The 27,071-nt window shown below is 44.7% G+C and overlaps 1 protein-coding gene and 1 pseudogene across 1 annotated transcript in view; one reads left to right on the forward strand and one right to left on the reverse strand.

Moving 5' to 3' along the window:
• The window catches only part of LOC148220310 (Golgi phosphoprotein 3-like), a 149,832-nt gene extending 130,893 nt beyond the window's left edge, over positions 1–18,939 (forward strand). Inside the window, exon 4 of the mRNA XM_088155668.1 lies at positions 16,959–18,939. Within this exon, the coding sequence (XP_088011794.1) occupies positions 16,959–17,383 (425 nt within the window). The 3' untranslated portion in view covers positions 17,384–18,939. The remainder of the gene's footprint in view (positions 1–16,958) is intronic.
• Positions 195–1,775, reverse strand: LOC148220311 (uncharacterized; annotated as a pseudogene).
• Positions 18,940–27,071: the final 8,132 nt, after the last annotated feature.

Raw genomic sequence — 27,071 nt, forward strand, 5'->3', positions numbered from 1 at the left:
TCTAGGACCAACTATTGCTGTTATCAGGAGGTCCCCAGTATTAGGATTTCTGGTGAGCGTTCTAATGAATAACCAGTTTCCCCCCCCCATCCCTCTGCCCACCCATGAGAGACAGGGTTTCTAGTTTCCCTGCTTCTGAAGCCGTTTCAGTTCCATTCCCAAAAACTGAGAAGGAGGAAACTCTGATTCGGCCCTCAGAACCTGTGAAGGAGATTGATTTGGCTCACTGCCCAGAATCTGTGGAGGAGTTAAGTTTGACTCACTGACCACAACTGGTGGAGGAGGAGGTGCACTAGGCTGGACAGTAGGAGAGTTTGATGTAAGGCTCTTAGGGCAATGCCAATTCACAACAATTTTTATCAACTTGTCAAGTGGTAAGCCATCCATGACATCTTTAGGAATTTGTTTCTTTAACCCCAACGACCACCAGTACTGACGAGAAGTATTCAATTTCCCCTTTTCTGGCTTATCACTAGGAGAAACAATGTGTCTAACACCTTTGGTTTTCTCCACTTTATCCTCTAGGACTTTTACAGGTCCATATTTCCTGCTGTAATTCAGCAACTCCTCCGCAACTTCGCTCCAGGTCCAAATTTTACGGCTATTGTCAGGAGACTCTGGAGTCCGTCTAGAGGGGGATTCATAGAGAGGGAAAGAGTCCACAGAACCAGATCGCTCATGTGAGTTTCCAAGAAATCTATCTAATCTTTCTACAGGTGTCATGGATGCGATAGTTTTTTGCAGAAGAATTGCAGTAGATTTGAGTGTTTCTGGGAGACCACGAATTAAAGGGGTCATGATTTCAGGCATTACAGGCAATTGCATAGGTGATTCATAGGTGGTGGTCAGTTTTCTCTCATGTATCATTTGCAAGCAAGCAGCTTTGTGAATGTTTTCCAAAAGTCAGTAGGGAGTACCAACTAAAGCTATAGGGCCTCCCCTTTCCAGGGGGTTAAGCCCCCCGGCCCAAAAAGCTGCACGTTGGGTCAAGGACCATGGGTAGCTCTTATCTCTGGTTGTTAAGAAACCCCATGTCCCCAATACCCACTAGCTTCACTTTCTGATAATTTAATCTGATCTCCCCCAGTAAGAGACACTCGAAATACATATTCAGTCTCCGTTTCATGAGGGAGTCGCCCATATTCTTTTTTCAATTTTGCTAATTCAGTGGCAGAATATGGGATTTCTTTTGTAGATATGTTTGGTTCAAAATCATCAGGACCAAGATAAGTATATTGTGTTTTAACCATAGGTCTCAATTTCGGGCAGCAGTGTTCCCCAAGATTTTTCATTATAGTTAACTCCTTTTGGGGATAAATTTGATTAATGTGAATAATCTCCTTCTCCTCTGTTTCTGTGTGTGTTTCATTCTGCTTTAATTTTTTGGTACGTTCTTCTCTTAGGGCAGCCTGTAGCAAATGATTTTCATCTTGCAACAAATGGTTCTCATTTCTTTCTTTATCTAATTGTTTTTGCAGAATTTGAACAAGATTTTGTAAAGAGTCTATAATTGTGCTTTCTTCACTCACTCGCTTAGAGCGAGTTTCTATGGCTGCCGTAAGACAAGCTCCCAAAACTGAGCAGAGTATGGTTTTATTTTTGCCCAGTTTAAACTTCGACTCATGTTGCAAAGAACATATTCTATCAATCGCATTCTCCAGATTAAACCAATTATTGTTCGCCCATTCCTCCCCACCTTGGGACGGTCTGGCGCTATACTTAGCTAATAGAGCATAAAATGCAACTTTATCTGTTACAGTGGAATTCTCAGTCATTTTGTGAAGGGATAAGTAAAAACCACAACAGGGAGGTCTATTGCTTAAGTTACCACACACAACGAAACAGCTTCCGCTGTGTGCCCCCCTTTGCTTCCCTGTGTGGGTGAAGAGACCAAACTACTTGGGAGGCACTCCTTAGTTACAAAACACCAGGTTGTCTCTTCGCTACACCAAGTAGTCAAACATCATAAAAAACAACAATAACAACAACAACAACAGTGTCCCGCCATTTGCACCAGTAGATCTTTTGTGAAATTCTGACGACAGAGCCCTCAAGCGAGTCTGGGGATGCTCCACACCAAGGTGTCTGCAGTCTGCAGGAAATCAGAAAAACCCCCCTTGCTTTCTAGACAGGCTCACCCATTCAAGGTGGCCAGCTAGGTGCGGCTGGAGTAAGACTTCCTTCCCCTGATACAGACTACAGACAACCTTGCATCCCTTCTGTCTGCCAGAAAATCCTGTCCGTGACGCCAATTTAATGTCACGATCCGCTATTAATGCAGAGCGGGGGTCGTGATGATTCTTTTGATCTTAAAGGTGCAAACAGGCAAAATGCAGGGGACAAAATCAGTTTATTCAACAGCAGAAAATCAGTTTATTCAACAACAGCAATGCATTTCATCAAATGCCAACAATTCAGGTACGGTAAAGGGGAGAGGTATAGGAAACAAAGTATAGGGAAAGGGGAAGGAAAGAAAGGGATGGGAAAATAGCTACCAACAGATGAGATGGGTGTCCTCACGGGTCATCCGATAGACGAGTCTTCGTCCATGGGGAGATCTCAGGGGTCTTCTCCAGGGGGTAGACGGGTCTTCATCAGTGGAGAGATCTCAAAAGGTCTTTTCCAGAGGGTCGCTCTTTTATAGTCCTTCCCTAAAGCGAGTGGCCTCTGGCCAAGAGGTGGGAAGATTTATGGACCATTGTGAGGTGCTGCAGGAGACAGGTACGGTCAAGCAGTCCTCAGCTGGTACAACACAACCTCTGGTTGGTGCCATGACAGTACAGTCCAGTGAACACAATACACCAGCACACAGTCACGACCATCCACCTGGCCCGGCCAGTAAACCATTGTTCGGAGTCAGCCTGGGTGGGGGTCCTCGAGGTCTCCTTCCGACGGTCGGGAGGCAAAATCGAGGGGAACTTCGGACTGCCCTTACAGCTGCCTATGAAGGAGATCAAGCTGCCTCAGAGGTGATTGGCACAGAAACACAACTCCTCCTGGCACCCCGACTACAAGTGCTGGGCTGGATGTTCAAGGGAAAGGTGCCTTCCACACATCATGCCACTGACACCACATGGAGCAAGTGGATTGCCCTCATCACTCAGTGCGCCCGTATTGGGAATCCAAATCGCCCTGGGATTCTGGAAATAATTACAAACTGGCCTGAAGGTGAGACTTTTGGATTGTCTTCTGAAGAAGGAGCAAGTGGCACGTGCTGAGGAAGCCCCACCATATAATGAGCTACCGGAGACTGAAAGATTATATGCCCTCTTCACTGATGGTTCCTGCCAAATTCTAGGCACTAACCGGAAATGGAAAGCTGCAGTATGGAGCCCCACACGACAAGTTGCACAAGCTACCGAGGGACAAGGTGGATCGAGTCAGGTCGTAAAGCTAAAAGCCATCCAGTTGGCTTTGGATATTGCTGAACGAGAGAAGTGGCCAAGGCTCTATCTCTACACCGACTCATGGATGGTAGCTAATGCTCTGTGGGGATGGCTGGATCGCTGGAAAAAGGCCAACTGGCAGCGCAGAGGGAAACCCATCTGGGCAGCTGAGATTTGGCAGGACATTGCTGCCTGAGTAGAGAAATTGACCATAAAGGTTCAACACGTGGATGCACATGTACCCAAAAGCCGGGCTAATGAAGAACATCACAACAACGAGCAGGTGGATCGAGCTGCCAAAGTGAAAGTATCACAGGTGGATCTAGACTGGCAGCACAAGGGAGAATCATTCCTAGCTCGTTGGGCCCATGATGCCTCAGGTCATCAGGGGAGAGATGCAACGTACCGATGGGCCCCTGACCGAGGGGTGGACCTTACCATGGACAGCATCTCACAGGTCATCCACGACTGCGAGACCTGTGCCGCAATCAAACAGGCCAAGTGGGTGAAGCCTCTGTGGTACGGTGGACGATGGTCGAAGTACAGGTATGGGGAAGCCTGGCAAATTGACTACATCACCCTTCCCCAAACCCACCAGGGCAAGCGCTACGTACTGACCATGGTGGAAGCAACTACAGGATGGTTAGAGACCTATCCTGTGCCTCATGCCACTGCCCGGAACACCATCTTGGGCCTAGAAAAACACGTCCTTTGGAGGCATGGTACCCCTGAGAGAATTGAATCAGACAACGGAACCCATTTCAAGAACAGACTTATCAACACCTGGGCCAAAGAATGTGGTATTGAATGGATATATCATATTCCTTACCATGCGCCAGCTGCCGGGAAAGTTGAACGGTGTAATGGACTCCTTAAGACTACTTTGAAAGCACTAGGTGGTAGAACCTTCAGAAATTGGGAAATGAACTTGGCCAAAGCCACCTGGATGGTTAACACCCGAGGGTCCATCAATCGAGCTGGTCCTGCCCACTCTGAACCCCTGCACACAGTGGATGGGGACAAGGTCCCAGTGGTACACATGAAAGGTATTTTAGGAAAGTCTGTTTGGATTAATCCCACCACAGGCAAAGGCAAACCAATCCGTGGGATTATTTTTGCTCAAGGACCTGGTTGCACTTGGTGGGTAATGCAGAAAGATGGGGAAACCCGTTGTGTACCGCAAGGAGACCTAATTTTTAGTGAGAACTGTATGTAAGGTTTCATTTTGTATTATATATCTGTAAGAGGGTATTGGTTTGGGTATGATGTAGATGGTAATAGAATAAGGGGTGGATTATGTCCTGGGGTACAATGCAAAAATGTGTATTCTATCACCATCTGTTAAAATGTGGGAGGGGTGGTGATCCTTATCTCTGTGGGAGATATCCTCTGCTGATGTGCCATCTGATAAGATCAGGGGGATAATCATCGTTATCTTTTCACAACCCATCCTTCCTCCAGAAGATATATTCCGTTAATGGGCCATTAAGTCCTATTGTGTGACTGATAAGATTACATCATTCCATTGGGAGATGCTCCAGCCAGGGGCATGAGCCAAGCCTTTCCTACCTAGATAAAAAACTGTGGTTTGGGACGCGAAGGCAGACCTTTCCACTGGATCCTAGAGGAAAGTTGGACCTTTTTTCACATCATCGCTGGCTCTTCGGAGGAAAACTGCACCTTTTACAGGAGCACTGCTCCAACTAAATCATAGCTGTCATCCAGGAGGACTGCAGCCACCATTTATACAGACTGCTACCAACACCCTAACTGACAGGGTGTCAGGTTGTATTTCTGACTGTGTCGGTGGTTTTTCTTTTATATTATTGCATGTATTTTATTTTTTTTTCTCTTTTCTCCTATTAAATTGTATTACTGACTTGGAGTCTCGCACTGGTTTTACTTTCAAACCAACACAGCAAGAGAGTGGGCTTTAGTCATAACAATGTTTTATTCTGGCCATAGTTTGAGTCAGCACTTTCTTTGGAAGTGTGAGAACAGGAATGTGTCTCAGTTTAAAGACAAATTTAGGAGAAAAACACTCTGGAAATGAGTGTTTCCTCTAAAGAAAAGGGTTCCACCATTCCCTTTCCACCAATGAAAAAAAAAAAAAATTAGTCAGTGAAAGTGAAAAAAACAACTGTTTATTGACAGAGTGCCCACACGGCACGGGAAAGAAAGATTGATAAATTCTAGATATTGAATTGTTAGAACTTACCCCACACACACACATACATCAGAACAAAAAAACCCAAAATGCCAAGTAAAGAAAAAAACTCACAATGGCTGGCCACATGGTGGGGAGAAACAAAATAGGGCCAGCTCCAGTCTCAGGGAAGGAAAAAAACCCAAAGGGTTCACACAGCAGCTCGGGCAAAACAGAGGAGAACCTGGTGAATCTCTGTTGTGGGTGCCCTCTTCATAGCAGATGAAGCTGGTGGATTTAGTGTCCTTTCTCTTGTTGGTTCTGCTGTTCCATGGTCTCGGGCCTTGCAGGAGAGGCCTCTCGCTGTCCCACCAGTCCCTGGCTGATTCATCTCCTGTTGATTGTTCTCTCTGATCGCGGATCAAAACCAAACTGAACAGTTCAAGAAAAAAAAAAATGAAGGATTGCTATCACAGTCTCCAGGGAAAGGGAAAAAACCTTCTTGCCTAAGCTAAAAAAACCCAAGCTAACTAAGCAAAAAAAAAAAAAAAAAAAGGAGGAAGGAGTCCACATGGCACCAGGGACGCCTGAGAGTGAGGCTTGGAAAAAAGGCTACCTAAGAGCCCCAAGGCTTCCCCCTCCCTTGGACCCACCTTAAAGCTATAGCAACCATTTCTGGGCATAGAGCAGAACTCCCCAAGACATTCCACCCCTTATTCCATATCATCTGCTTAATGTCCAAATTAAAACACTTCAACTCTAAACACACACATCTATACATATATCCATATAACTATATACAAATAGTGGCAGTGACATTCAGCAAGCAGTGGCACATAGGCATTCCAACATTACAAGCTGTTCTCACCCAAAATCAAAGGCCCCTGAGGTACATGACGTGTTTCCCTGTCCCTCTGCATTACCCACCAAGTTCAACCAGGTTGCTGAGAAAAGAAAACCCCACAGATGGGTTTTTCTTTACTCAAGGTAGAATTAATTCAAACATTCTTCCCTAACAAACCTCTGACATGTGCCACCAGAACCTTGTCTCCATCTGCTGTATGCAGAGGTTTAGACTGGGCAGGGCCTGCTCATGGGCACATGGGCATCCACATGACGGACTTTTACAGGTAGCTTATCTACCTAGGCAGTGATGTCTTTCCACTCTTCAGCAGCCCAGATTGGTTTTCCCCTACACTGCCAATTGGCCTTTTTCCACCTTTCCAGCCACCCCCACAGAGCATTGGCTACCATCCATGAATCAGTGTAAAGGTAGAGCTTTGGCCACTTCTCTCTTTCAGCAATGTCCAGGGCCAGCTGAACAGCTTTGAGTTCAGCAAATTGACTCGATCCACCTTCTCCTTCAGTAGTTTCTGCAACCTGTCGTGTGGGGCTCCATACAGCTGCTTTCCACTTTTGGTTCATCCCTACGATGAGATAGGAACCATCAGTGAAAAGAGTGTAGCGTTTCTTCTTGTGGCAGTTGGTTGTACGGTGGTGCTTCCTCAGCACGGGTCACCTGTTCCTGCTCTGCTTTGCCAGTCAGACCAAAATTTTCACCTTCAGGCCCATTTCTAATAATTTCTAAAATCCCAGGGCAGTTCAGGTTTCCAATATGGGCACACTGTGTGATGAGGGCAATCCATTTACTCCATGTGGCTTCAGTGGCATCAGAGCCTAAGAGCCCCAAGGCTCCCCCCTCCCCTGGACCCACCTTAAAGCTACAGCAATCATTTTGAGGAATAAAGCAGATGGTCAGGGAATAGAAAACCACCCCAAGACAGAATGTTATGCCATTCAGGCAAGAGGAATATTTTCCAAGGCTGGTCATAAGGAAAACAGGAGCTTGTTAGCAATTCCTGGGAGCAGACAGTATTTCTGATAAACTCAGAAAGAGCTGAGCCCAGGTGCTGTTTTCAAGGCCAAAGCCTAACAAGCACTTCTCAGATCACACTGCAGCCTGGAAAGGAGGAGGCAGGGGGAAAATGCACCACCCACAGTAGGTTACCAAGAGGACTTGATATGGTCCCTTCCACTTCTCCTGGATTGGTCAAAAATTCCAGGTTCTGACGCACACCATATCTCCTGTTTGGAAAGGATGTACATGCAAGTCTAGTCCCAATGATCTGTTGATAACAATGTGGCTTGTAAGACTTAAAAGAGTTAGTCTCAGTGGTGTTAAATATTAATTTCAGCAAAACTTTTGAGACTTCCCTTGTCTTGTTGGTGCAACGTAGGAAAGCTTCTGGCCATCCAGAAAAAGTATCTACCAATACCAAAATGTACCAGTCCCCATTCTGCCTAGGCAATTCTGCAAAATCAATTTGCCAATAATTGGCTGGTGAATTCCTCTGTTTTACTAGCCCTGGAGGTAGCCTTCTTCCTTTCTTGGGATTATTTTGCAAACAAATCCTATATTTTTCAATAATGGATCTATTCATTTCTGTCATTTTTGTGCTTACTATATTCCTTGGTAAACTTGTTAGCATATTCTTTATTTCCTAATGTGTTTCCTGATGTTTCAGTTCTGTTATACATTAATTGTGGAGGTACAATTACCTGCCCACATAAGGTTACCAATCATCTGCTGGGATTTTCTGTAGCTTCTAAGGATGGGGCTAACTGCCAGTCCTGAGTACTATAATTTGGTTTTTCTTCCAGGACATTCAACTTTTTGCTAGGTATTAGTGCACAGATACCTTGTTCAGTAACCTCTTTAGCTGTTTTGTTAGTTAATCAATTCCCTGTATTAAATGGGAAGTCTCCAAACTGATGTGCTTTACAAGTGCATCAGGGCCACTTCTTTTTGGCTTTTACACATCCTGTAGTAGTTGACTAATTTCTTCTTTGTACTCATTAGGAGACTTCTGTGCTGATAACAATCCCCTTTCCTTCCATATGGCTCCATGTGCATATATTATTCCAAAAACATATGTTTACCATTTTTCCTATTGTGATTTCTAGCACTCAGTGTAAAGTAATTAATTCTGCTTTTTGTGTGGATATGTTAAAAAGTTGTGTTGGTTATACCTGGGGGAGGGCAGACTCACAGAGGTATTTCTCTATGAGAACTTCCACTGTGAGTTAATGGGACCAATTGGAGGGTGGTTGAGTTATTGACAGCCTGAGAAATCAATTGGAGAAAGTTAGTTGGCTCAGTGAAAACACATTTTGAAGGAGGTAACCCAGAAAAATGTCTCTTCTCTTCTGGCAGCAGTGCAGGTAACAGGGCCGGGGCCTGGCCTACTGCAGGCCTGCGGGCCTGGTGGGGGGCAGGGCCGGGCCCCCCTGTCCGGGGAGCTGGCATGGCCCGGCAGGGAGGAGGGGTGGCCATCAACAATGAGTGCTGTAGCTAAGACCCAGGGAAACTGATTAAAGTCCCAGCCGTTCCCCCTCCTCCCCCTTTCCAGCGTGGCCGCTGCCATTTCTAGCTTAGGCCAGCCCTTTCCAGTGTGGCCAGAATGTTCTGAAATCCTGGCACAGCTCCAACATGGCCTGACCACAGTCTTTGCATTATCCTGTGTGAGATTTTAACTCTATTAATGCTCAGATAAAACTTGCAGACCTTCAATCTTCCCCTGAGTGAGAAGAAAAAAAAAAAACACAAAAATCAGTAAAGCCAAAACTAAATTTAATTGAATAAATAAAAACAAAGTGATAAAAGTTAGCAGAAAATCCTTTTGCAAGCTGTAAGAATGATCTGTATTGCACTAAAAATTCCTATAAACCATAAAAAACTGGAGAAGTTGAAGTGTTCCATTTAATAAATTATTAACCAAAAGCACCTATGTTAAAAATCCCTCACCCCAAAGAAAAAGGAGGATCTGTTTCTGAAAATGAAGCATGAACAAAGAGAAAGAAAATAATTTTTGTTTTAAAACAGTTCATTCTTAAAAGTAAATACCCCATAAGTTTAACATAGCCCATAATCACAGCTTTAAGAAAGCAGTGAAAATAAAAAGTTTCACTATTTACCAGTTTTCCCAGGCAAATGCGAATCGTGAAAGTAAATCCACAAAAAACCTAGTTTTTTCCCTCCTCGTGAAAAAGTCCCTATAGCCTGACAAGAAAAAACGTCTCTCGGAAGTAAACTAAATAAAACTATTTAAGTTAAAAACTAACTGAAGTAATTTGTTTTGTATGTTTGTTTTGTTGTTAAGAAGGTTAAGAGAAAGAAGAAAAAAGTGGTCTGAAGATCTTATTCTGAATTTGTTTTTTTCTTAATGTGCTGGTTTCACCTAGAGAGGAGAAACTCAGAGAGAAGTTCTCTCTGTGAGAACTCCCTCTGGGAGTTGAGAGTGACCAATTGAAGGCTGGTTTGGTTATTGACAGCCTCAACAACCAATTGGAGAAAGTTAGTTCGCTCTGTGAACACACATCTTGAAGGATGTAAGCCGGAAGTGGGCTCTCTTTCTTTTCCTGCAGCAGTGCAGGTAACAGGCCCCGGCCTGGCTCCACTGCAGGCCTGGCAGGGGGGCAGGGCCGGCCCCCCCCGTCTAGGAAGCTGGCATGGCCCGGCAGAGAGGACGGGTGGCCATCCACAGTGGCCAGGGAGACTCAGGCTAATATAAGATCCCAGCCACTTCCCGCCCCCGCCCCCCCCCTCCCCTTTCTCCTTTTCCAGCACGGCTGGGCTTTTGAGATTTTGGCACATCTCCAGCATTGTAGCCTTACTTTTTTTTCCTTTTCCCTGTGTGAGATCTTAACTCTTTCAGTGCTCAGATGAGACTTCCAGACTATTCAATCCTTCACAGAGTGAGAAGGGGAAAAGGGAGATACTCCGAAGTCAGTGAAGCAAGAGCTAAGTTATTTTAGATAGAAGGAGAATGAGGAGATGCTGTGAAGATGGCTGAAAAAATCCTTTTGTACGTTGTAGGGATGAACTGATGTTACATTGAATATTCCTATAAACCATGGAGAAAAAAAGACGGGGGGTTGGAGTGTTCCATTTGATAGATCATGTGACTAAAAGCACCTGTGTTAAGAATCTTTGCCCCGAGGAAAGAAGGGGATCTCAGTTTTCTGAGTGTTATAAATGAGAGACAAAAGTCTCGATATTCAGCAAAATTTAGATTGCTTTATTTGATATAGAAAGAACAAGCAGCACGCTGGGGAACGCGAGGGGTCACTGCCCACTCCACGCTCCACCGAACCTCGGTTTGCAGCCTCTTCTTATACTGTGGTTTCTTGTTGTTCACAAATTCACAAAGCCTTTGGGTGATAATTAGTCACAGATAGCCATCCGGTCCTTGTAGATAACCACCAGAGAAGTTCTGGGAGTCTGGTTTTTGGGATAGGCAGTATTGATCAGACAAAGGCAGGAAGGGCTTTTTGGGAAGTCCAATTTTGCAAGCTGGTAGCCGATACAACTTATTTGAAAAACATAACATAATATAATGTAACATAATACAACATAATATAACATAACAAGGTGATTTTAAACATAATTATTTAATAATATAATTTCCTTTATCTAGTGTCCATGCTTCACTTTAGAGCTTAGTATTCTGTTTTATACAAACCCTAATGCTTTTGTGATTAACACGAATCTTTTATCAATTGTCACACTGAGGATGAAACATGAACAGAGAGAAAAGAGATGAAGATAACTTTTGCTTTGGAACAATTCATTATTAAAAGTAATACCTCGTGAGTTTAACATGGCCAATAGACACAGCTTTGGGAAAGCTGTGAAGATGGGAGGAGCTTCATGACTTTGCAAGGTTTTTCCAGGCGGATGCAAATCGTGAAAATGAAACCATGAGAGGACTGTTTTCTTCCTCCTTGTGGAGAAATCCCTATAGCCTAACAAGAGGAAACTTCTCTCTCCGAAGTGAACAGAAAAAAAGGACTATTTAAGTTGGGAACTGACTGAAGTAGTTTTTTGTATGTTTATTTTCTTTTTAGGAAGGTTGGGAGAGGGAAGGAAGGGGTGGTCTGAAAATCTTATTCTGAATTTGGTTGTTTTTCCTTCTTTGTGTAGTTAATAAATTTCTTTTTATACCCTTTTAAGTTTTAGGCCTGCCTTGCTTCTGCTCCTGATTCTGTCTCACAACAGAAAATGAGTATATTTAAATTGGCAAATCAAAACTATGATATTATTTGGTGTGCCACCTGGGAAATTCAAATTAAACCAAAACCTTTCTGGGGGAAATTAAATTAAACCGAGACAATTTCTTTGTGTTGTTAATAAATTTTTTTCTTTCATACTCTTTGAAGTTTTAAATCTGCCTTGCTTTTACTCCTAATTCTATCTCACAACAAAAAAATTGCATATTAAAATTAACAAACCTAAACTATAACATTTATTAATACATTAGCCAAAAAATCAAACTAAACAAAAACAAAGGTAAAGCCTGGGATTCTATTACCTGGGCCGAGATTCCCACTGCATATCCAGCAGCCCATCTTCCATTTTGTACCATGCTGCTCCCACCAGTGTAAAGGCCCAGTACCAGGTCATGGATGGGATCACTCTTGAGATATGGTCTGCCAGAACACACTTGTTCAATGGTTACCAGGCAGTCATGGCACAAAAGTCTCTGGGCTTCTTCTGAAACCTGAAGAAACATGGCTGAGTTCAAAGTAGTGGTTGCCTTAAGTTCAACACTGTATTGCTCCAATAGGGCAACTTGGTGTTTCAGCATCCTGCTGGTGATATCCAATGTCTTCCTTTTTCCAAACCAGGTATTACCATGTGGGGCTCATTTCAGCTTTTGTGCTTCCTGGATTCAAAGCTCTGCAGCTACCCACCTCTCTCAAGTATCTGGGACATCCTTTACTCGCATTTTCCAGTTGCTGGAAAAAGTACCTCACAGGCTGCTTCCATGACCTCAAATGCTGTCCCAGTACCCCTAGTGCCACGTGCATCCTTTCATGCACAAATAACTCAAATGGTTTGGTTCAGTCTGGGAGTGCCAGTGCAGGGGTTGCCATTAAGGCTTTTTTTAGGGCTTTAAAGGCCCTCTGACTATCAGGAGTCCATACCAAGTATTTTTTGGTGGAGGATGATACAAGGATTTTGCCAGTACTCCATAATTGGCAATCCATAACTGACACCATCTGGCCATACCTAAGAAGGCTCATAGATCTCTTATAGTCTTTTGCTCTGGAGTGTGGCAAATGGCTTCTTTTCATCTGCTTCCCAAGCTTCTTTTTCCCTTCAAGATCTCAACACCAAGATATATTACTGCTTCTTTGCCTATTTTTGCTATTTGCTTTGATACCCTGTATCCAGATTATCCCAAGAATTTTAACAGGCTTACAGTAGCATTGAGGTGCTTCCTTTCAGTTTTGGTTGCCAGCAGAATATCATCTACACGTTGTAGTAAAGTTCTGTCTAGATTTTCGAGCTTTCCAATTTCTTTTGCCATCTGATTGCCAAATATAGTGGGGCTCTTTTGAAGCCCTGGAGTAGCACAGCCCATGTTAGTTGCATCTTCTATCCAGTGTTTGGATTCTCCCACTCAAAAACAAACAACTTCTAACTATCTGGGTCAAGAGCTGTTGTAGAAAAAGCCATCCTTAAAATTGGGCACTGTGAACTATTGGTATTTCCCTTTCAGTGCTGTCAAGAGTGTGTACAGATTAGTTGCTACTGGATGAATGTCAGGTACTATTTTATTAATGGCACTTAAATTTTGTACCAAATCAATATTCCCCATTTTGCTTTTTTGCTTTCTAACTTGTAATATTGATGTATTATATTCTGATTCACACTCTTCCCATAACCCATATTCTAAAAATTTTTCTATAAGCTTCTCCAAGTTTTTCCTTGCCTCTCATTTAATAGGATATTGTTTTTGCGTTACTGGTCTGGCTTCAGGTTTGAGAGTAATCCTCACCGGTTAGGCCACATTTGCTCATCCAGGCATTTCAATTGCCCATGCCAGTGGGGTTACAGCATTCTCTACCTCCTCTGGAATTTCTTCCACCTCATTTAATTTCTATAACATAAAAATCTTTGCCTCAACAGCTTTTGATTTGGCTATTTGAATTTGTATTTCCTCATCCTGGAAAGTTATTTGAGCATGCAATTTTCCCAATAAACCTCTCCCTAAAGAGGGGATTGAACATTCAGACTTATACAAGAATTGGTGTGTCCCCCCACCGTTTTCTTAATTTAAATAGCAATGGTTGTATAAAAGGCCTCTTCTCCTTCCTCTGTGTCACACCCACACCACTTACTGGTTCCAAGCTAAATTTTCCTCTGCACATATTCAGTACTGAATAAACTGTTCCTGTATCAATTAAAAAATTTACATTTTCATTCCCGAGCAATAATGTAACTAGAGGCTCAGCTGAGGATGATTCCCTCAATTCCCTTCAGGGAAATTCTTCATATTTGCTTTAAGGTCATGAGCTTGATGGTTTGAAGACCCAGGTTTTGGTTTCCTGTCTGATTTCCCCATACCTTTTCCAATGTCCCCCTTCTTTACAAATTGCCAAAGTGTACTTCAGCCACCAATTATTACAATACAAAATGTCAAAGTATACTTCAGCTACCAACTATTACAATACTCAACAAATTATTTCTGAGTGAGGGGTCCTGTCTTGCGTATGGTTTATTATCCCATATAATTTTGGGGGGTTTTGTTCTGTTTTGTCTTGTTTCTGGGGTGGCTACTGCCCCCTCTCCTGACGCGACCACTGGAGTTTTTAGCTAGCTCTTTTAGAACACCAGCAGCCATGCCAAGGTGTGTGGAATAACTCCAGGATAAATTCACCAGGAGCTGAACTTCAGAGCTGTGGCTCTACAGTGGGATTAGCTTTACCAGCGTCAGGGAGAAAAGTAAAAGAGTCGATAGATTCTCTCCGCCTGGTATTCCAGAAGGTCTTTTAATCCAGAGATTCAGAAGCGAAAGAGAGCAGCTCTGCAGTGGTTTATATACAGGCCAAAACCGGTGGGCAGGTACAAACAGCCAGTCAATGGGATAACCTTAGGGGAGGAGTAAGGGGAGTGGTTTACAGAGCCAGTTCCAATGAGAGCGAAGGGGAGGAGAAAGGGGAGTGGTTTATATCAGGGGTGGATACAACTTAGGGAAAAACCAACTTGGAACAACATAGGGAGGGCTTTTGAAGCAACCATTATCAGAGAACTGGGATTACGAAACTGAAAGCTTGGATAACACAAACACTAACCGCAACATCTCCCCCCCCGCCCATCCTCCCTGGTTCTGGGAGTATCCCGATGAGTTGTGAGCCAGGCTGGGTTTCGGGAGAGAGATGGGGGCGGGGCGAGGGGCAGACCCTTTCTTCTGGGCAGGCTGTTCGACTGGCCACGTGGCTGGTATCTGACATGGGATACTGCTGCTTCTGTGGGTTTTGCCTATTTCTTTTTGTTTCTTTTGTTTCGGTACTGTGACTGGGCTTGCTGACTTACTTCTCTGCTGCTCTGCTGTTGGGAAGCCCAGAGACAGTGCATGCCGCGGCAGCACCCAGGAACACCTGCTGGGTGCTGCCCCTCTCCGCATAGCCAGGACCCAGGGACCAGCCAGTGCCACTGAGAAATCCCGGGGAGCCTTTCCCTGCCGTATTCGGGAGCCAGGCTGCCACTGCCCAGCCCCTGCAGTTTCTCTGCCACTGCTCCGGGTTTTTTTGCCACCAGCGCCCCTGCTGGCTGTGACCAGAACTACACCAGAGGGGAAGGTGCTTGGCAGCCAAGAGAAGGCTGCTAATGGGTTTCTGTTTCTGTTTGTTGTTGCTGCCTTTGTTGTTGTTTGCCTTCTTATACATACTAGTAAAGAACTGTTATTTCTTTTCTCATATCTTTGCCTGAAAGCCCCTTCATTTCAAAGTTATAATAATTTGGAGTGAAGGGGTTCATATTTTCCATTCGAAGGGAGGCTCCTGCTTTCCTTGGCAGACACCTGTCTTTTAAACCAAGACAGGTCATCCCACAATTTTCATCCAATGTTTTAATATGCATCCCAGGGGGGATTTTTCCAGAATTCCCCCTCTTCACTAGATGATCCATTCCCCATTTAAACCGTGTGGTATTCCAAACCAATTACTATTTAGCAGCTCCTAGAAGGGACCTTTCGTGTTCCCACCTTAGGTACCTTTAAACTTAACCCTGTGAAGCTTTTGCTGCACCTTATGGGCAGATTAACACCTTTAAAGTAAAGAATGCCTTTATCTTACCAGGGGTCTTGCTCTGATTTCTTTTGGTCCAGGGATTGCATGTTCTCCCCAAGAATCCCTCAGTGCCAGCTGGAGGTCCTGCGATCCCTTGGATCAGTTGAAATTCAGGAGTAGGTCCTATCTGGGGTTGCTAAAACTGTTGCCAAAAATCAGTAAAAAAACCCCCTCCTTAACACCAATGTAGCATTTAGAAGCAGGCATTCTTTATTCGGCTGGATGCACAAGGGCATATCTCCTCTGAAAATTGTGCATGCTGAGTACAGAAATGTTCCTGCTTATATACTATATTTTACATATATATTAATTGTTTTTCCGGGAATAAACACAGATATGATAACCATTTCCCTAAAATCATTAACATATGTTCCCTCTTCTTTATGCATGCATTCTTCTGTCCTGGGGGTCTCTTTAGTGTTCCCTGGTGGTCGGTGACCCCAAAATCATACCTGACCACATGGTGAACTGGTAAAAGTTGGCACAACTGGGCTGATTGCTTTCCAGTTTTTCTTCCTACAGAATAAACATTGGGCAGCTCCATAGGCCAGTGGGTTTTGAAGAATAAGCATTGTATTAACCCACCGGGTACAATTTTTCATCTGGCAACCTTAGCTTTCTCAGTAGTTGTTGATGCTGATTTTGTGCTTTTAAAATTCCCTCCTCTAAGCATACATTGAAGTGCCCATTTCTCTTACCTTTACAAAGAAAAAATTAGAGAAATTTTTATTGAAACATCAAAGCCTGTGCCCAATGTGCCTGTGTGTAATGCACACACCTACACTCAGTGCATGTTACTGTTTCATCTGGTGAGGGCAGGAAGGGAGAAAAGAATGTAAACGTGAAGAAATAGAGAAGTGAGTAGGACATATAGTGTGTTGCTTATCTCTGTGGCAGAAAGAATGGCAATGACACTTCTTCCAGCTTCTGAATTGATAAAAGCCTGGAAGTAGACAAATGGAAAAGATTGGAGGAGATGCTTATTTTTCGTTTGCAACTCTTTCTTCATAGCTGTGTGTGGTGTTTTGTTTGGTGGTTTGTCTTGGGGGTTTTGGGGTTTTTTTCTCTCCCTTCAATACAAGAGTGGTTTTTTGTCATATCCCTAATCAAGACATGGCTTAGTAGCATTTAGTCCAAACTTTAAATACTGACACGAGCACAATATCTTAGTGTAAAAGTCAGCTATATTAATTTGACAGCTCATTCTGCAGCGGGTGGGGGAGAGAATCACTGTAACAATACAGCTTAAACTTTGCCTGACTCGGCTTTTTTTTTTTTTTTTTTTTTAGGTGAAACATGGAACCCATTGAAGTTGCATTACCAATTGCGAAATGTCCGTGAACGGTTAGCGAAAAATCTAGTAGAAAAAGGTGTACTGACCACAGAAAAACAAAACTTCCTTCTTTTTGACATGACTACACACCCTCTCACCAACAACAACATCAAACAGCGCCTCATTAAGAAGGTTCAAGAAGCAGTTCTTGACAAATGGGTGAACAACCCTCACCGCATGGAGAAGCGCTTGCTGGCACTTGTTTATTTAGCCCATGCCTCAGATGTTCTGGAAAACGCTTTTGCCCCCCTTCTGGATGAGCAGTATGATTTAGCCACAAAGAGAGTGCGGCAGCTTCTGGATTTAGACCCTGAGGTTGAATGTATGAAAACCAACATGAATGAGGTTCTATGGGCTGTTGTAGCAGCTTTCATAAAATAACTGCATTCAGACAGAAGTGTTCTCTCTTTTTTCATGTAAACCAGTTGTTTCTCTTTTATTGACTATTCGTGTTTTCTGTAATTTGTACCTTCTGACATGATGAATCAAGTCTTGTTTAATAGAAATTATGTGGTGAATTCCCTCCTCTGTCTGTATACAGGATTCTGCTTGCACAAGAGACCTTCCCATTTAAAAACAACAGAAAAAGTTTTTACTGCCATATTGACATTCTAATTCCTATTCAGTTTTGAGTTATCTGAAATACTTTGTTTAGTCTATTTTTCACCTTACTGTTATTGAAGTGGTTTAACATGGAAAATACCTCAAGAAGGAAATGTGCATGCAGTTGGATCACTAGTCTCAGCTGACACAGATGTGAGCATGCATCAATGCTTCTGCTATAGAACTCATAATAGATTGAAGAAGGGCCTTTTAAAATCACCAAAGCTTCATGTTGAAGTATCTGTCAGGACATTGTATATACAGATGTTGTTTCAATTATATCTAACAAAATTACTTTAACAGCAAAAATGCCATTAAGCAGCTTTTCCAATAGTTCCTGTAAAATGCCCCATAAATTTTACTTTTAATGAAAGTCTCTTGCATACTTATGTTTACATTAAAATGATATCTGAGTCATAAGGCTAGAGTTGAAAGGTCCAGTTTTTTCATCCACCCATTTTGGGATGGGATGCATTCCATTATATTGCATATATAGTTCAAATTGTAAATTAATAACTGCCCCATCTTAGTATTTTGCAAGTTTTACACCTATTGCCCCTAATTTGCCATAAGTTATTTGATGAAAAAAATGGCATCCTATAAAGAGCCTCTATGTGAAAGCTGTTTGTTTCCAGGGTGTACAGAGTTTGCCATCCAGATATTCTGAGTCTATGCATTGTTTTTGAGAATTAGTGTATAGAAAGAGACCATTTTCTATCATCATATCTATCGTCATTTGTACTTTTTTTTCCTCTTCTTTTCCCCTCCTGTATGAAAGAGGCTTGTGACTAGTACAGTTCTTGACTGCAGTTTTTATGTTTGTTTGTACACAAATTAATATTTGTCTCAAACCTCTCAATCTATTTCACACTTTCAAAACAAAAAATCACTTCTAGTAGGTATTGCATTTAAATGGTTAGCAAGTAATGACTGTAGTTCACATTATTAAAAGTTAGGTAATGGGATGCTGTGCTATATTTTACTTTTTTATATAAAATTATGCTGATTAGCACAGTATTGTAAAAAATATAGATATAAGGCTTTGTCTTTTAAAAAATGTATTCCTTTTCTGCCACTGCTTGTTATCTCCCATTTGTTTCACAGGGCAAATATGCATTGAACAAATTAAGAATCAATCTATGTATTTTTTTTCCTCATAACGATGAAGATTTATGGTGGGGCTTACAGCTGTCTAGAAACTCTTTTTGGTTCATATTCAGAGTAAGAATACGAGATGGTATAAAACTTTAGAGTTTAAATTTAAGAGATTCCTTAGTCTGTATACTAGCTTTTTACCTACAGTAAATAAACTATGATCTTAAAAGTGCCTGAAACAGAGCAAGCATGTAATTTTGTTGTTGTCCTTGCTAATTAAAAAGGTGTCCTGGTTTAGGGCAAATTTGGGGGAAAACCGCCGGAAGGAGGCCCCAGAAAGCAAACCCCCATGACTCCTCCCCCCACCACCGGCTTCGGGAAGAATTTCCTCAGAGAGAACTGGAAAAAAACCTGTTTATTTAACAAGCAAAACACTCACCAGCACAAAAGAAATGAACAACACCAGATGACAAAAACTCTTTCACCGCTCTGAAAGGATGTCAAACTCAGAAAGTCTCTCCAGTGAGTGGTCGCCCAGTTATCGGTCTGCGGCGCTGGGGAATGACTGCTGCAGGTCACAAAAGGCAGACTCACAGTGTTTCTTGGTGTTTCCCAGGTCCCCGTCTGGAACAGGTTCAGATGGTATTCAGGAAAGGGAAAGGGAAAAAAAACAGTCCAGGGAAAAAATTTGACTGCCTAGCTAAACTAACTAATAAGCAAAAGCAAGGGCAAATGCAAAAAGTAGGAGCGAAAGCAAGCAAGCAAGCAACCAAGCAAGCCTAGCCTCTCCTAAACACAGACCATGGGGGAGGTGAGCCTGCTGATAACAAGACAAAATAAACCTTCACTATCAGAGTCAGTCCTGAAAGCACAGAACATAATACCAAGTATAAACAGAAGACACGATTGGGGATACAAGCACCATAACGCCACCCTAGGACATTCCACCCCATATCTCCAAATCGTGAACATACTATTAAACACCATGGAAAAACTTCATCAAGTAAAAACTTCCATCTTTCACTTACTCAAACACATTTCCTTCCATCTCACTTGCTCAAACCTTCGACACTTACACATTTCCTTCTGTCTCATGTCTGTGTGATCTAATGTATAGACAACGGTAGTAACATCCAGCAAACAATATTTGCATGAGTCTCACCCCACAATCAGATCTCCCTGAGGTACACATCATGTTTTTCCATCTCTCTGCATTATCCACCATGTATAACCTGGTCCTTGAGCAAAGACACTCCCACAAAAGGTTTTGTCTCTACTCGAGGCAGAATTGATCCACACTGTCTTCCCTAACAAACCTCTGACATGTGCCACTGGGACTTTATCTCCATCTACTGTATTCAGGGACTCAGATTGGGCAGGGCCTGCTCGGTTAGTGGAACCTCGGGTGTTCACTAACCATGTGGCCTTTGGTAGATTAATCTCCCAGTTCTTGAAAGTTCCCCCACCCAGTGCCTTCAAGGTGGTTTTAAGCAGGCCATTGCACTGTTCAACTTTCCCTGCAGTTCGTGCATGGTAGGGGATATGGTACAGCCACTCAATGCCGTCTTCTCTAGCCCAGGTGTTTATAAGGCTGTTCTTAAAATGAGTCCCATTGTCTGACTCAATGCTCTCAGGGGTACCATGCCTCCAAAGAACTTGTTTTTCCAGGCCCAAAATGGTGTTCCGAGCAGTGGCGTGAGGCACAGGGTAGGTCTCCAACCATCCAGTGGTGGCTTCCACCATGGTCAGTACATAGCGCTTGCCCTGGCGGGTTTGAGGCAGTGTGATGTAATCAATCTGCCAGGCCTCTCCATACTTATATTTGGACCATCGCCCCCCATACCAGAGGGGCTTCACCCGCTTGGCTTGCTTGATGGCAGCGCACGTCTCACAGTCATGGATAACCTGAGAAATACTGTCCATGGTTAGATCCACCCCTCGGTCTCGTGCCCACTTATAGGTGGCGTCTCTGCCCTGATGACCTGAGGCATCATGGGCCCATGGAGCCAAGAACAACTCTCCCTTGTGCTGCCAGTCTAAATCTATCTTCGACACCTCTATCTGTGCCGCCTGATCTACCTGCTCATTGTGTCGGTGTTCCTCATTAGCCCGACTCTTGGGGACATGGGCATCTACGTGACGGACTTTCACAGGCAGCTTCTCTACCCAGGTGGCAATGTCTTTCCATTCATTGGCAGCCCAGTGTTGGAGTCAGTAAGTCAGGAGTCTCTCTGAATCCTTCAGAGAGAGATAAGAATGCAGGGATTGAATTGAAACCTTTAGATGGATTGAAGTATATTAGGCCTCTCACTTATAAGGCAGAGGTAAAGATTTAGGTTGTAACTTAAGAGAGAGATAATAAGTAAGTAAATGGAATAAGTTTTAAGTGTTTTTAGTAAGCAAAAGGTCTTAGATGCCTGAGAAGTAGTACATGTTCTAGTGAAGGTTAAAAAACATGCTAGTGTTTTCTTAGAGGCTCCAAGAACCTAGCTTCAGACATAATAGAGTTAGAGTTAAGAATATTGCTTACATTTTTCAGTTAGAACAAGATAGGCCATGTACATAGTCTATACCTAGCCTGGCGTGCTAAGAAACTAGAATTCTAATAGGTTAAGAAGTAGTGGTCCGAGTTTGTGTCTTAGCTAGTTGGAAAGTTTCTATAAAAGAACATGCATCAGGGAGAGCTGGTGCTCTATGCCATGGCTTTATGCCATGTGCATTTTGCCATTGCATTTTGCCACTGCAGCTTTGCCATTGCTTTTAGCCATTGCTTTTATGCCACAGCTTTTGCTCTGCTTTTGCTTTCACCGCTGAAACCAACACCCGAGAAGAAGATAGGAGCTGCCAGGCTCCTCCAGCCCTGCTGGGACCACGGGGAGCTTCTGCTTCGGTTTGGGACTTTGAGCTAGAACCTAGCATGGACTTTGTTAGCTTTGACTCTGCATTTGAGACTGATGTGCTTCTGCAATAAATAACTTCACAGCAACTATTAGCCGCTTCGCTTTTTACATAAAAGAAAAAGTAGCCCGACAGTGTGGGTGCACAAGAGGCACCCGGAGGTTCCACGAAACCTCACAGCCCAGATTGGTTTTCCCCTACGTTGCCAGTTAGCCTTTTTCCACCTTTCCAGCCAACCCCACAGAGCATTGGCTACCATCCATGAATCAGTGTAAAGGTAGAGCTTTGGCCACTTCTCTCTTTCAGCAATGTCCAGGGCCAGCTGAACAGCTTTGAGTTCAGCAAGTTGACTCGATCCACCTTCTCCTTTGGTAGCTTGTGCAAACTGTCGTGTGGGGCTCCATACGGCTGCTTTCCACTTCCGGTTCATCCCCACGATGCGGCAGGAACCATCAGTGAAAAGAGCATAGCATGTTTCATCTGCTGGCAGTTGGTTATATGGTGGGGCTTCTTCGGCCCAGGTCACTTGTTCCTGTTCCTCTTTGTCAGCAAGACCAAAGTCTTCCCCTTCCAGCCAGTTGGTAATTATCTCCAAAATCCCAGGGCGATTCGGGTTTCCAATACGGGCACACTGTGTGATGAGGGCAATCCATTTCCTCCATGTGGCATCAGTGGCATGGTGGGTTGAGGGAACCTTTCCTTTAAACATCCACCCCAGCACTGGCAGTCGGGGTGCCAGGAGGAGTTGTGTTTCCGTGCCAACCACCTCTGAGGCAGCTTGAACACCTTCATAGGCGGCCAAGATCTCCCTCTCCGTTGGAGTATAGTTGGCCTCGGACCCTCTGTAGCTTCGACTCCAGAATCCCAGTGGTTGGCCTCGCGTCTCACCAGGCACCTTCTGCCACAGGCTCCAGGACAGACCATGGTTCCCGGCTGCAGAGTAGAGCACGTTCTTCACATCTGGTCCCGTCCTGACTGGGCCAAGGGCTACTGCATGAGCAATCTCTTGCTTGATCTGGGCAAAGGCTTGCTGCTACTCAGGGCCCCAGTGGAAATCGTTCTTCTTGGGGGTGACCAGGTAAAGAGGGCTCACAATCTGGCTGTACTCAGGAATGTGCATTCTCCAAAAGCCTATGGCACCTAGGAAAGCTTGTGTTTCCTTCTTGCTGGTTGGTGGAGACATTGCAGTGATCTTACTGATGACCTCACTGGGAATCTGGCTCCGTCCATCTTGCCACTTGACTCCCAGGATCTGGATCTCTTGGGCAGGCCCTTTGACTTTGCCCTTGTTAATGGCGAAGCCAGCTCCCAGCAGAATCTGAATGATCTTTTCTCCTTTCTGAAATACCTCCATTTCAATGTCCCCCCACACAATGATGTCATCAATGTACTGCAGATGTTCTGGAGCTCCACCCTTCTCCAGTGTAGCCTGGATCAATCCATGACAGATGGTGGGGCTGTGTTTCCACCCCTGAGGCAGTCGGTTCCACGTGTATTGCACACCCCTCCAGGTGAAAGCGAACTGAGGCCTGCACTCTACTGCCAGAGGAATGGAGAAAAATGCATTGGCAATGTCAATGGTGGCGTACCACTTTGCTGCCTTGGACTCCAGCTCGTACTGCAGTTCCAGCATGTCCGGCACAGCAGCGCTCAGCGGTGGAGTCACCTCATTCAATGCACGATAGTCCACAGTCAATCTCCATTCTCCTTCAGATTTACGCACAGGCCAGATGGGGCTGTTGAAGGGCGAGTGGGTTTTGCTGACCACCCCTTCGCTCTCAAGCTCACGGATCATCTTGTGGAGGGGGATCACGGCATCTCGATTCGTCTGGTACTGCAGGCGGTGCACTGTGGAGGTAGCAATTGGCACCTGTTGCTCTTTCACCCTGAGGAGTCCCACTGCAGATGGGTTTTCTGATAGCCCAGGCAGGGTGTTCAACTGCTTAATGCCCTCTGCCACCACAGCAGCTATTCCAAAAGCCCACCTGAGTCCCTTTGGGTCTTTGTAATAGCCGTTCCTGAGGAAGTCTATGCCTAGGATACATGGTGCCTCTGGGCCAGTCACAATTGGATGTTTCTGCCACTTTTTCCCAGTCAGGCTCACCTCAGCCTCCAGCAAAGTCAATTCCAGAGATCCCCCCATAACCCCAGCAATTGAAACAGGTTCCTCCCCAACATGTCCCAATGGTATTAATGTACACTGTGAACCAGTATCAACCAATGCTCTATGTTCCTGTGGCTCTGATGTGCCAGGCCATCGGATCCACACGGTCCAAAAGATCCCATTTTCCCATGCCTCTACCAGGCTAGAGGCAGGGCCCCTCTAGCCCTGGTTATTATTTCTCTCCTGGGCATACATACTGGAGGTTCCTTCAAGGGGATCTGACAGATCATCTTCGCTTCTGTAATACCCTGCACCTTGGTCATGGGAGGCTGAGGCTACCTTCACTTGAGTGGAGTTCCCTCTGTTGGTGTTCCCCTCCCTGAGTTGGCGCACCTGTGCTGCCAGGACAGAAGTGGGTTTCCCATCCCACCTTCTCATGTCTTCCCCGTGGTCACGTAGAAAAAACCACAGGTCAGCACGTGGGGTGTACCCTGTCTCCCTAGCTGGGGGGCGTTGGGCTCTACTTTTGGGGTCCATGACTCGCACTGGTGCTGCACTGATCTTCCTCACCTCTTCCCTTATCTCCTTCATGTCCTACTTAAACTCCTCTCTGAGGTCCTTAACCACAGAAGAGACATGAGCCTGCACTGGGCCAGCCATCATACTCTCAAAATTCCTGAGCCTGTTGGCAACAGAACCCACTGTCAATTGGTTGGTATCAGCATTAATCATTGCAATAAAGGTGGTATACTGAGATGGGCCCAGGCTTGCCAGATTCCACAGCATCTGTCCTGTGCATCTGACCTTGTCAGGGTCATTGTCATGCTGTCCATCCCTCCCAAAGAGCACCTCCAGTACTGCCACTTCTCTCAGCTTTTGGATCCCTTCCTCAAGGGTATTCCAACGCATTCTCTGGTGGTACTCCTGCATTCTCTCCCTGTGGACAAATCTCTCTCTCACACTCATTAAAAGTCGCTCCCAGAGGGAAAGGAGACCTGTCTCCCTTACAAATACCTGGTCCACACCTGAGTCCTGGGTCAAGGCTCCCAAATTCCTTGCCTCAGTACCATCCAGTTGCACACCTGTACCCATAAGGTCCCAGACCCGCAGTAACCAGGTTGTAAAAGGCTCACGGCCCCGTCGTACAATGTCTTTTCGCAGGTTACGGAGACTGTCGTATGACAGGGACTCGGTGATGATCTCAACTTCTGGGTCCCCTGCTGGTTGTGAGGGGCCCCCTTCCTGACCCTTATTATCTAGGGGCCTTGTTTTCATCTTAGACTTTCTAGTTTCTACAGGGGCAACTGCTGCTGCTGAGTGCCCTTGCAGTTCAGCCGGAACCTGGACAGGTGTAACATCTGTGGGTCCCACTGCTGCACCATCAGAGTGTCCCTCTTTAAGGCAGGGGGAGGGTTTCTCACCAGCTGGGGAAAGGTACTCCTTCAGCATCTCACATATCTCCTTCGCTAGCACCCCCACCCATTCTGGGTGGTTCCTTTCCGAGGTGAGCTGTGGGGCAGGGTCAAACTCTGGGGTAATATCCCTAGTCTCTGGAACAGGGTCAGGCTCTGGGATAACATTCCTAGTCTCTGGGACAGGATCAGGCTCTGGGGTAACATCACTAATCTCTGGGGTAGGTATCAGCGTTGTTATCCAAGTCAATCTTCCCTTATCTCTGAATGTTAGATAGAACAGGTTTAACAGGGATATCAGCAACACTAGCCACAGTATAATGTCATTAGCATTTAGAGCGGATTTGAACCCCTTGAAGACTGGTGGGGTGAACTTCAAAAACCATGTCATGGGTTGGGAGAAAATTTCACCTGCTGTCACTTCCTCACAGTATGTACCATTATTGAAGTAGCCCCAGAAACACACAGTTAGAGTGCGATAGCTCTGAATATATGTGGCCATCTTCCAGAGAAAATTAAAAATCCATGAATTCCTCAACTGATCAACCCACAAAATGAACTGGATAATAGCCACAGTAACCTTGGTTATGAGACTCATGTTGAAAAAAGGGCTTGCAAATGGGAGAGATATAGCAGTGACCACATGGAGGCCAATCCAGGGCAAGCTGGACAGCATGGTGTCACCTACCACAAGCTTTGGTAATTCAAGAACTGTTATTCCCTTTTCTATCCCTCTCTCAATGCCCTCAGGCAATGCCCCAGGTTCCGGGCGCCAAAATCTGTCTCGGTTTGAAAGACAGGTATTTTGCTAAGGAAAGGCGAGAACCCCATTCCTGAGATGCAGAGTGCAACCCCCTCCCTTCTAATTACTTTAGTTTCAAATCAGATGCCTTCAGGCAGGAGATATGGGGATAGGAATAACAGTTCTTTACTGATATCTAACAAGGCAGAAATAACAACAGCTATAAAAATTGACAACAAAACAGAACAGTATAGCTCAGTTCCAGTCGCTTTTTTCTCCACAGGCTCTCTCTCCCTGCGCTCAGTTACCGGTGGTGTGGGCAGGGCAGGTCCCGCGCAGTCGAAGAGGGCTGGAGTGATGGTGGCAGCAGCCCAGGGGTGAGAGGGATGGGGGAGTGACTCCCCCCTCACAGTGTCGGTCGTGGTGCTCGGCAGAGTGTCCGGAGGCAGTAGGATGAGGTGGGAGAGCAGCAGAGCGATGTCCAACGACAGAGAGTGTGGATCTCAGCACTGGGATGGCAGTGGAGTTGCTAGCTCAGAGACGGGGTGTCCTCTCACTCCACGAGCCAAGCGAGAGAGTCCCAGCCCGCTCCAGACCCCCGTCCCACCTTTCCTTTTCCGATTGCCGAGTAACTGTGTGCTGGTGTATTGTGTTCACTGGACTGTGCTGTCGTGGCATCAACTGGAGATTGTGTTGTAACAACTGGAGACTGCATGTACTGCCTAATCGCACCTGTCTCCCGCAGCACCAAAAAATGGTCCATAAATCTTCCCACTTTTTGGCCAGAAGCCACTTGCTTTGGAAAAAGACTATAAAAGAGCAACCAACTGGAGAAGACCCTTTGAGTACTCCCCACGGATGAAGACTCATCTATTGGCTGCACCACGAGGACGTCCGTCTCATCTCATTGGTAGCTATATTCCCATCCCCTTCTTTTTCTCTCTATACTTTGTTTCCTATATCTCTCCCCTCTATCGCAACTGAGTTGTTGGCATTTAATAAAAATGAATTGGTGTTCTTGAATAAACTGATTTTGTCCCCTGCATTTTGCCTGTTTGTACCTCTGAGATAAAATGAACTATCACGACCCCAGCTCTATATTAATAGCAGATCATGAAAGACAGTCACAATACGCTGTTTTTCCCATTCATTTCAAGTCAGGCTCACATCAGCTTCCACCAAGGTAAAGTCCTGTGATCCACCTGTCACACAGAT

This window comes from Sturnus vulgaris, chromosome W, assembly GCF_052056855.1.
Source record: "Sturnus vulgaris isolate bStuVul1 chromosome W, bStuVul1.hap1, whole genome shotgun sequence".
In the NCBI taxonomy this organism is placed as follows: Eukaryota; Metazoa; Chordata; class Aves; order Passeriformes; family Sturnidae; genus Sturnus; species Sturnus vulgaris.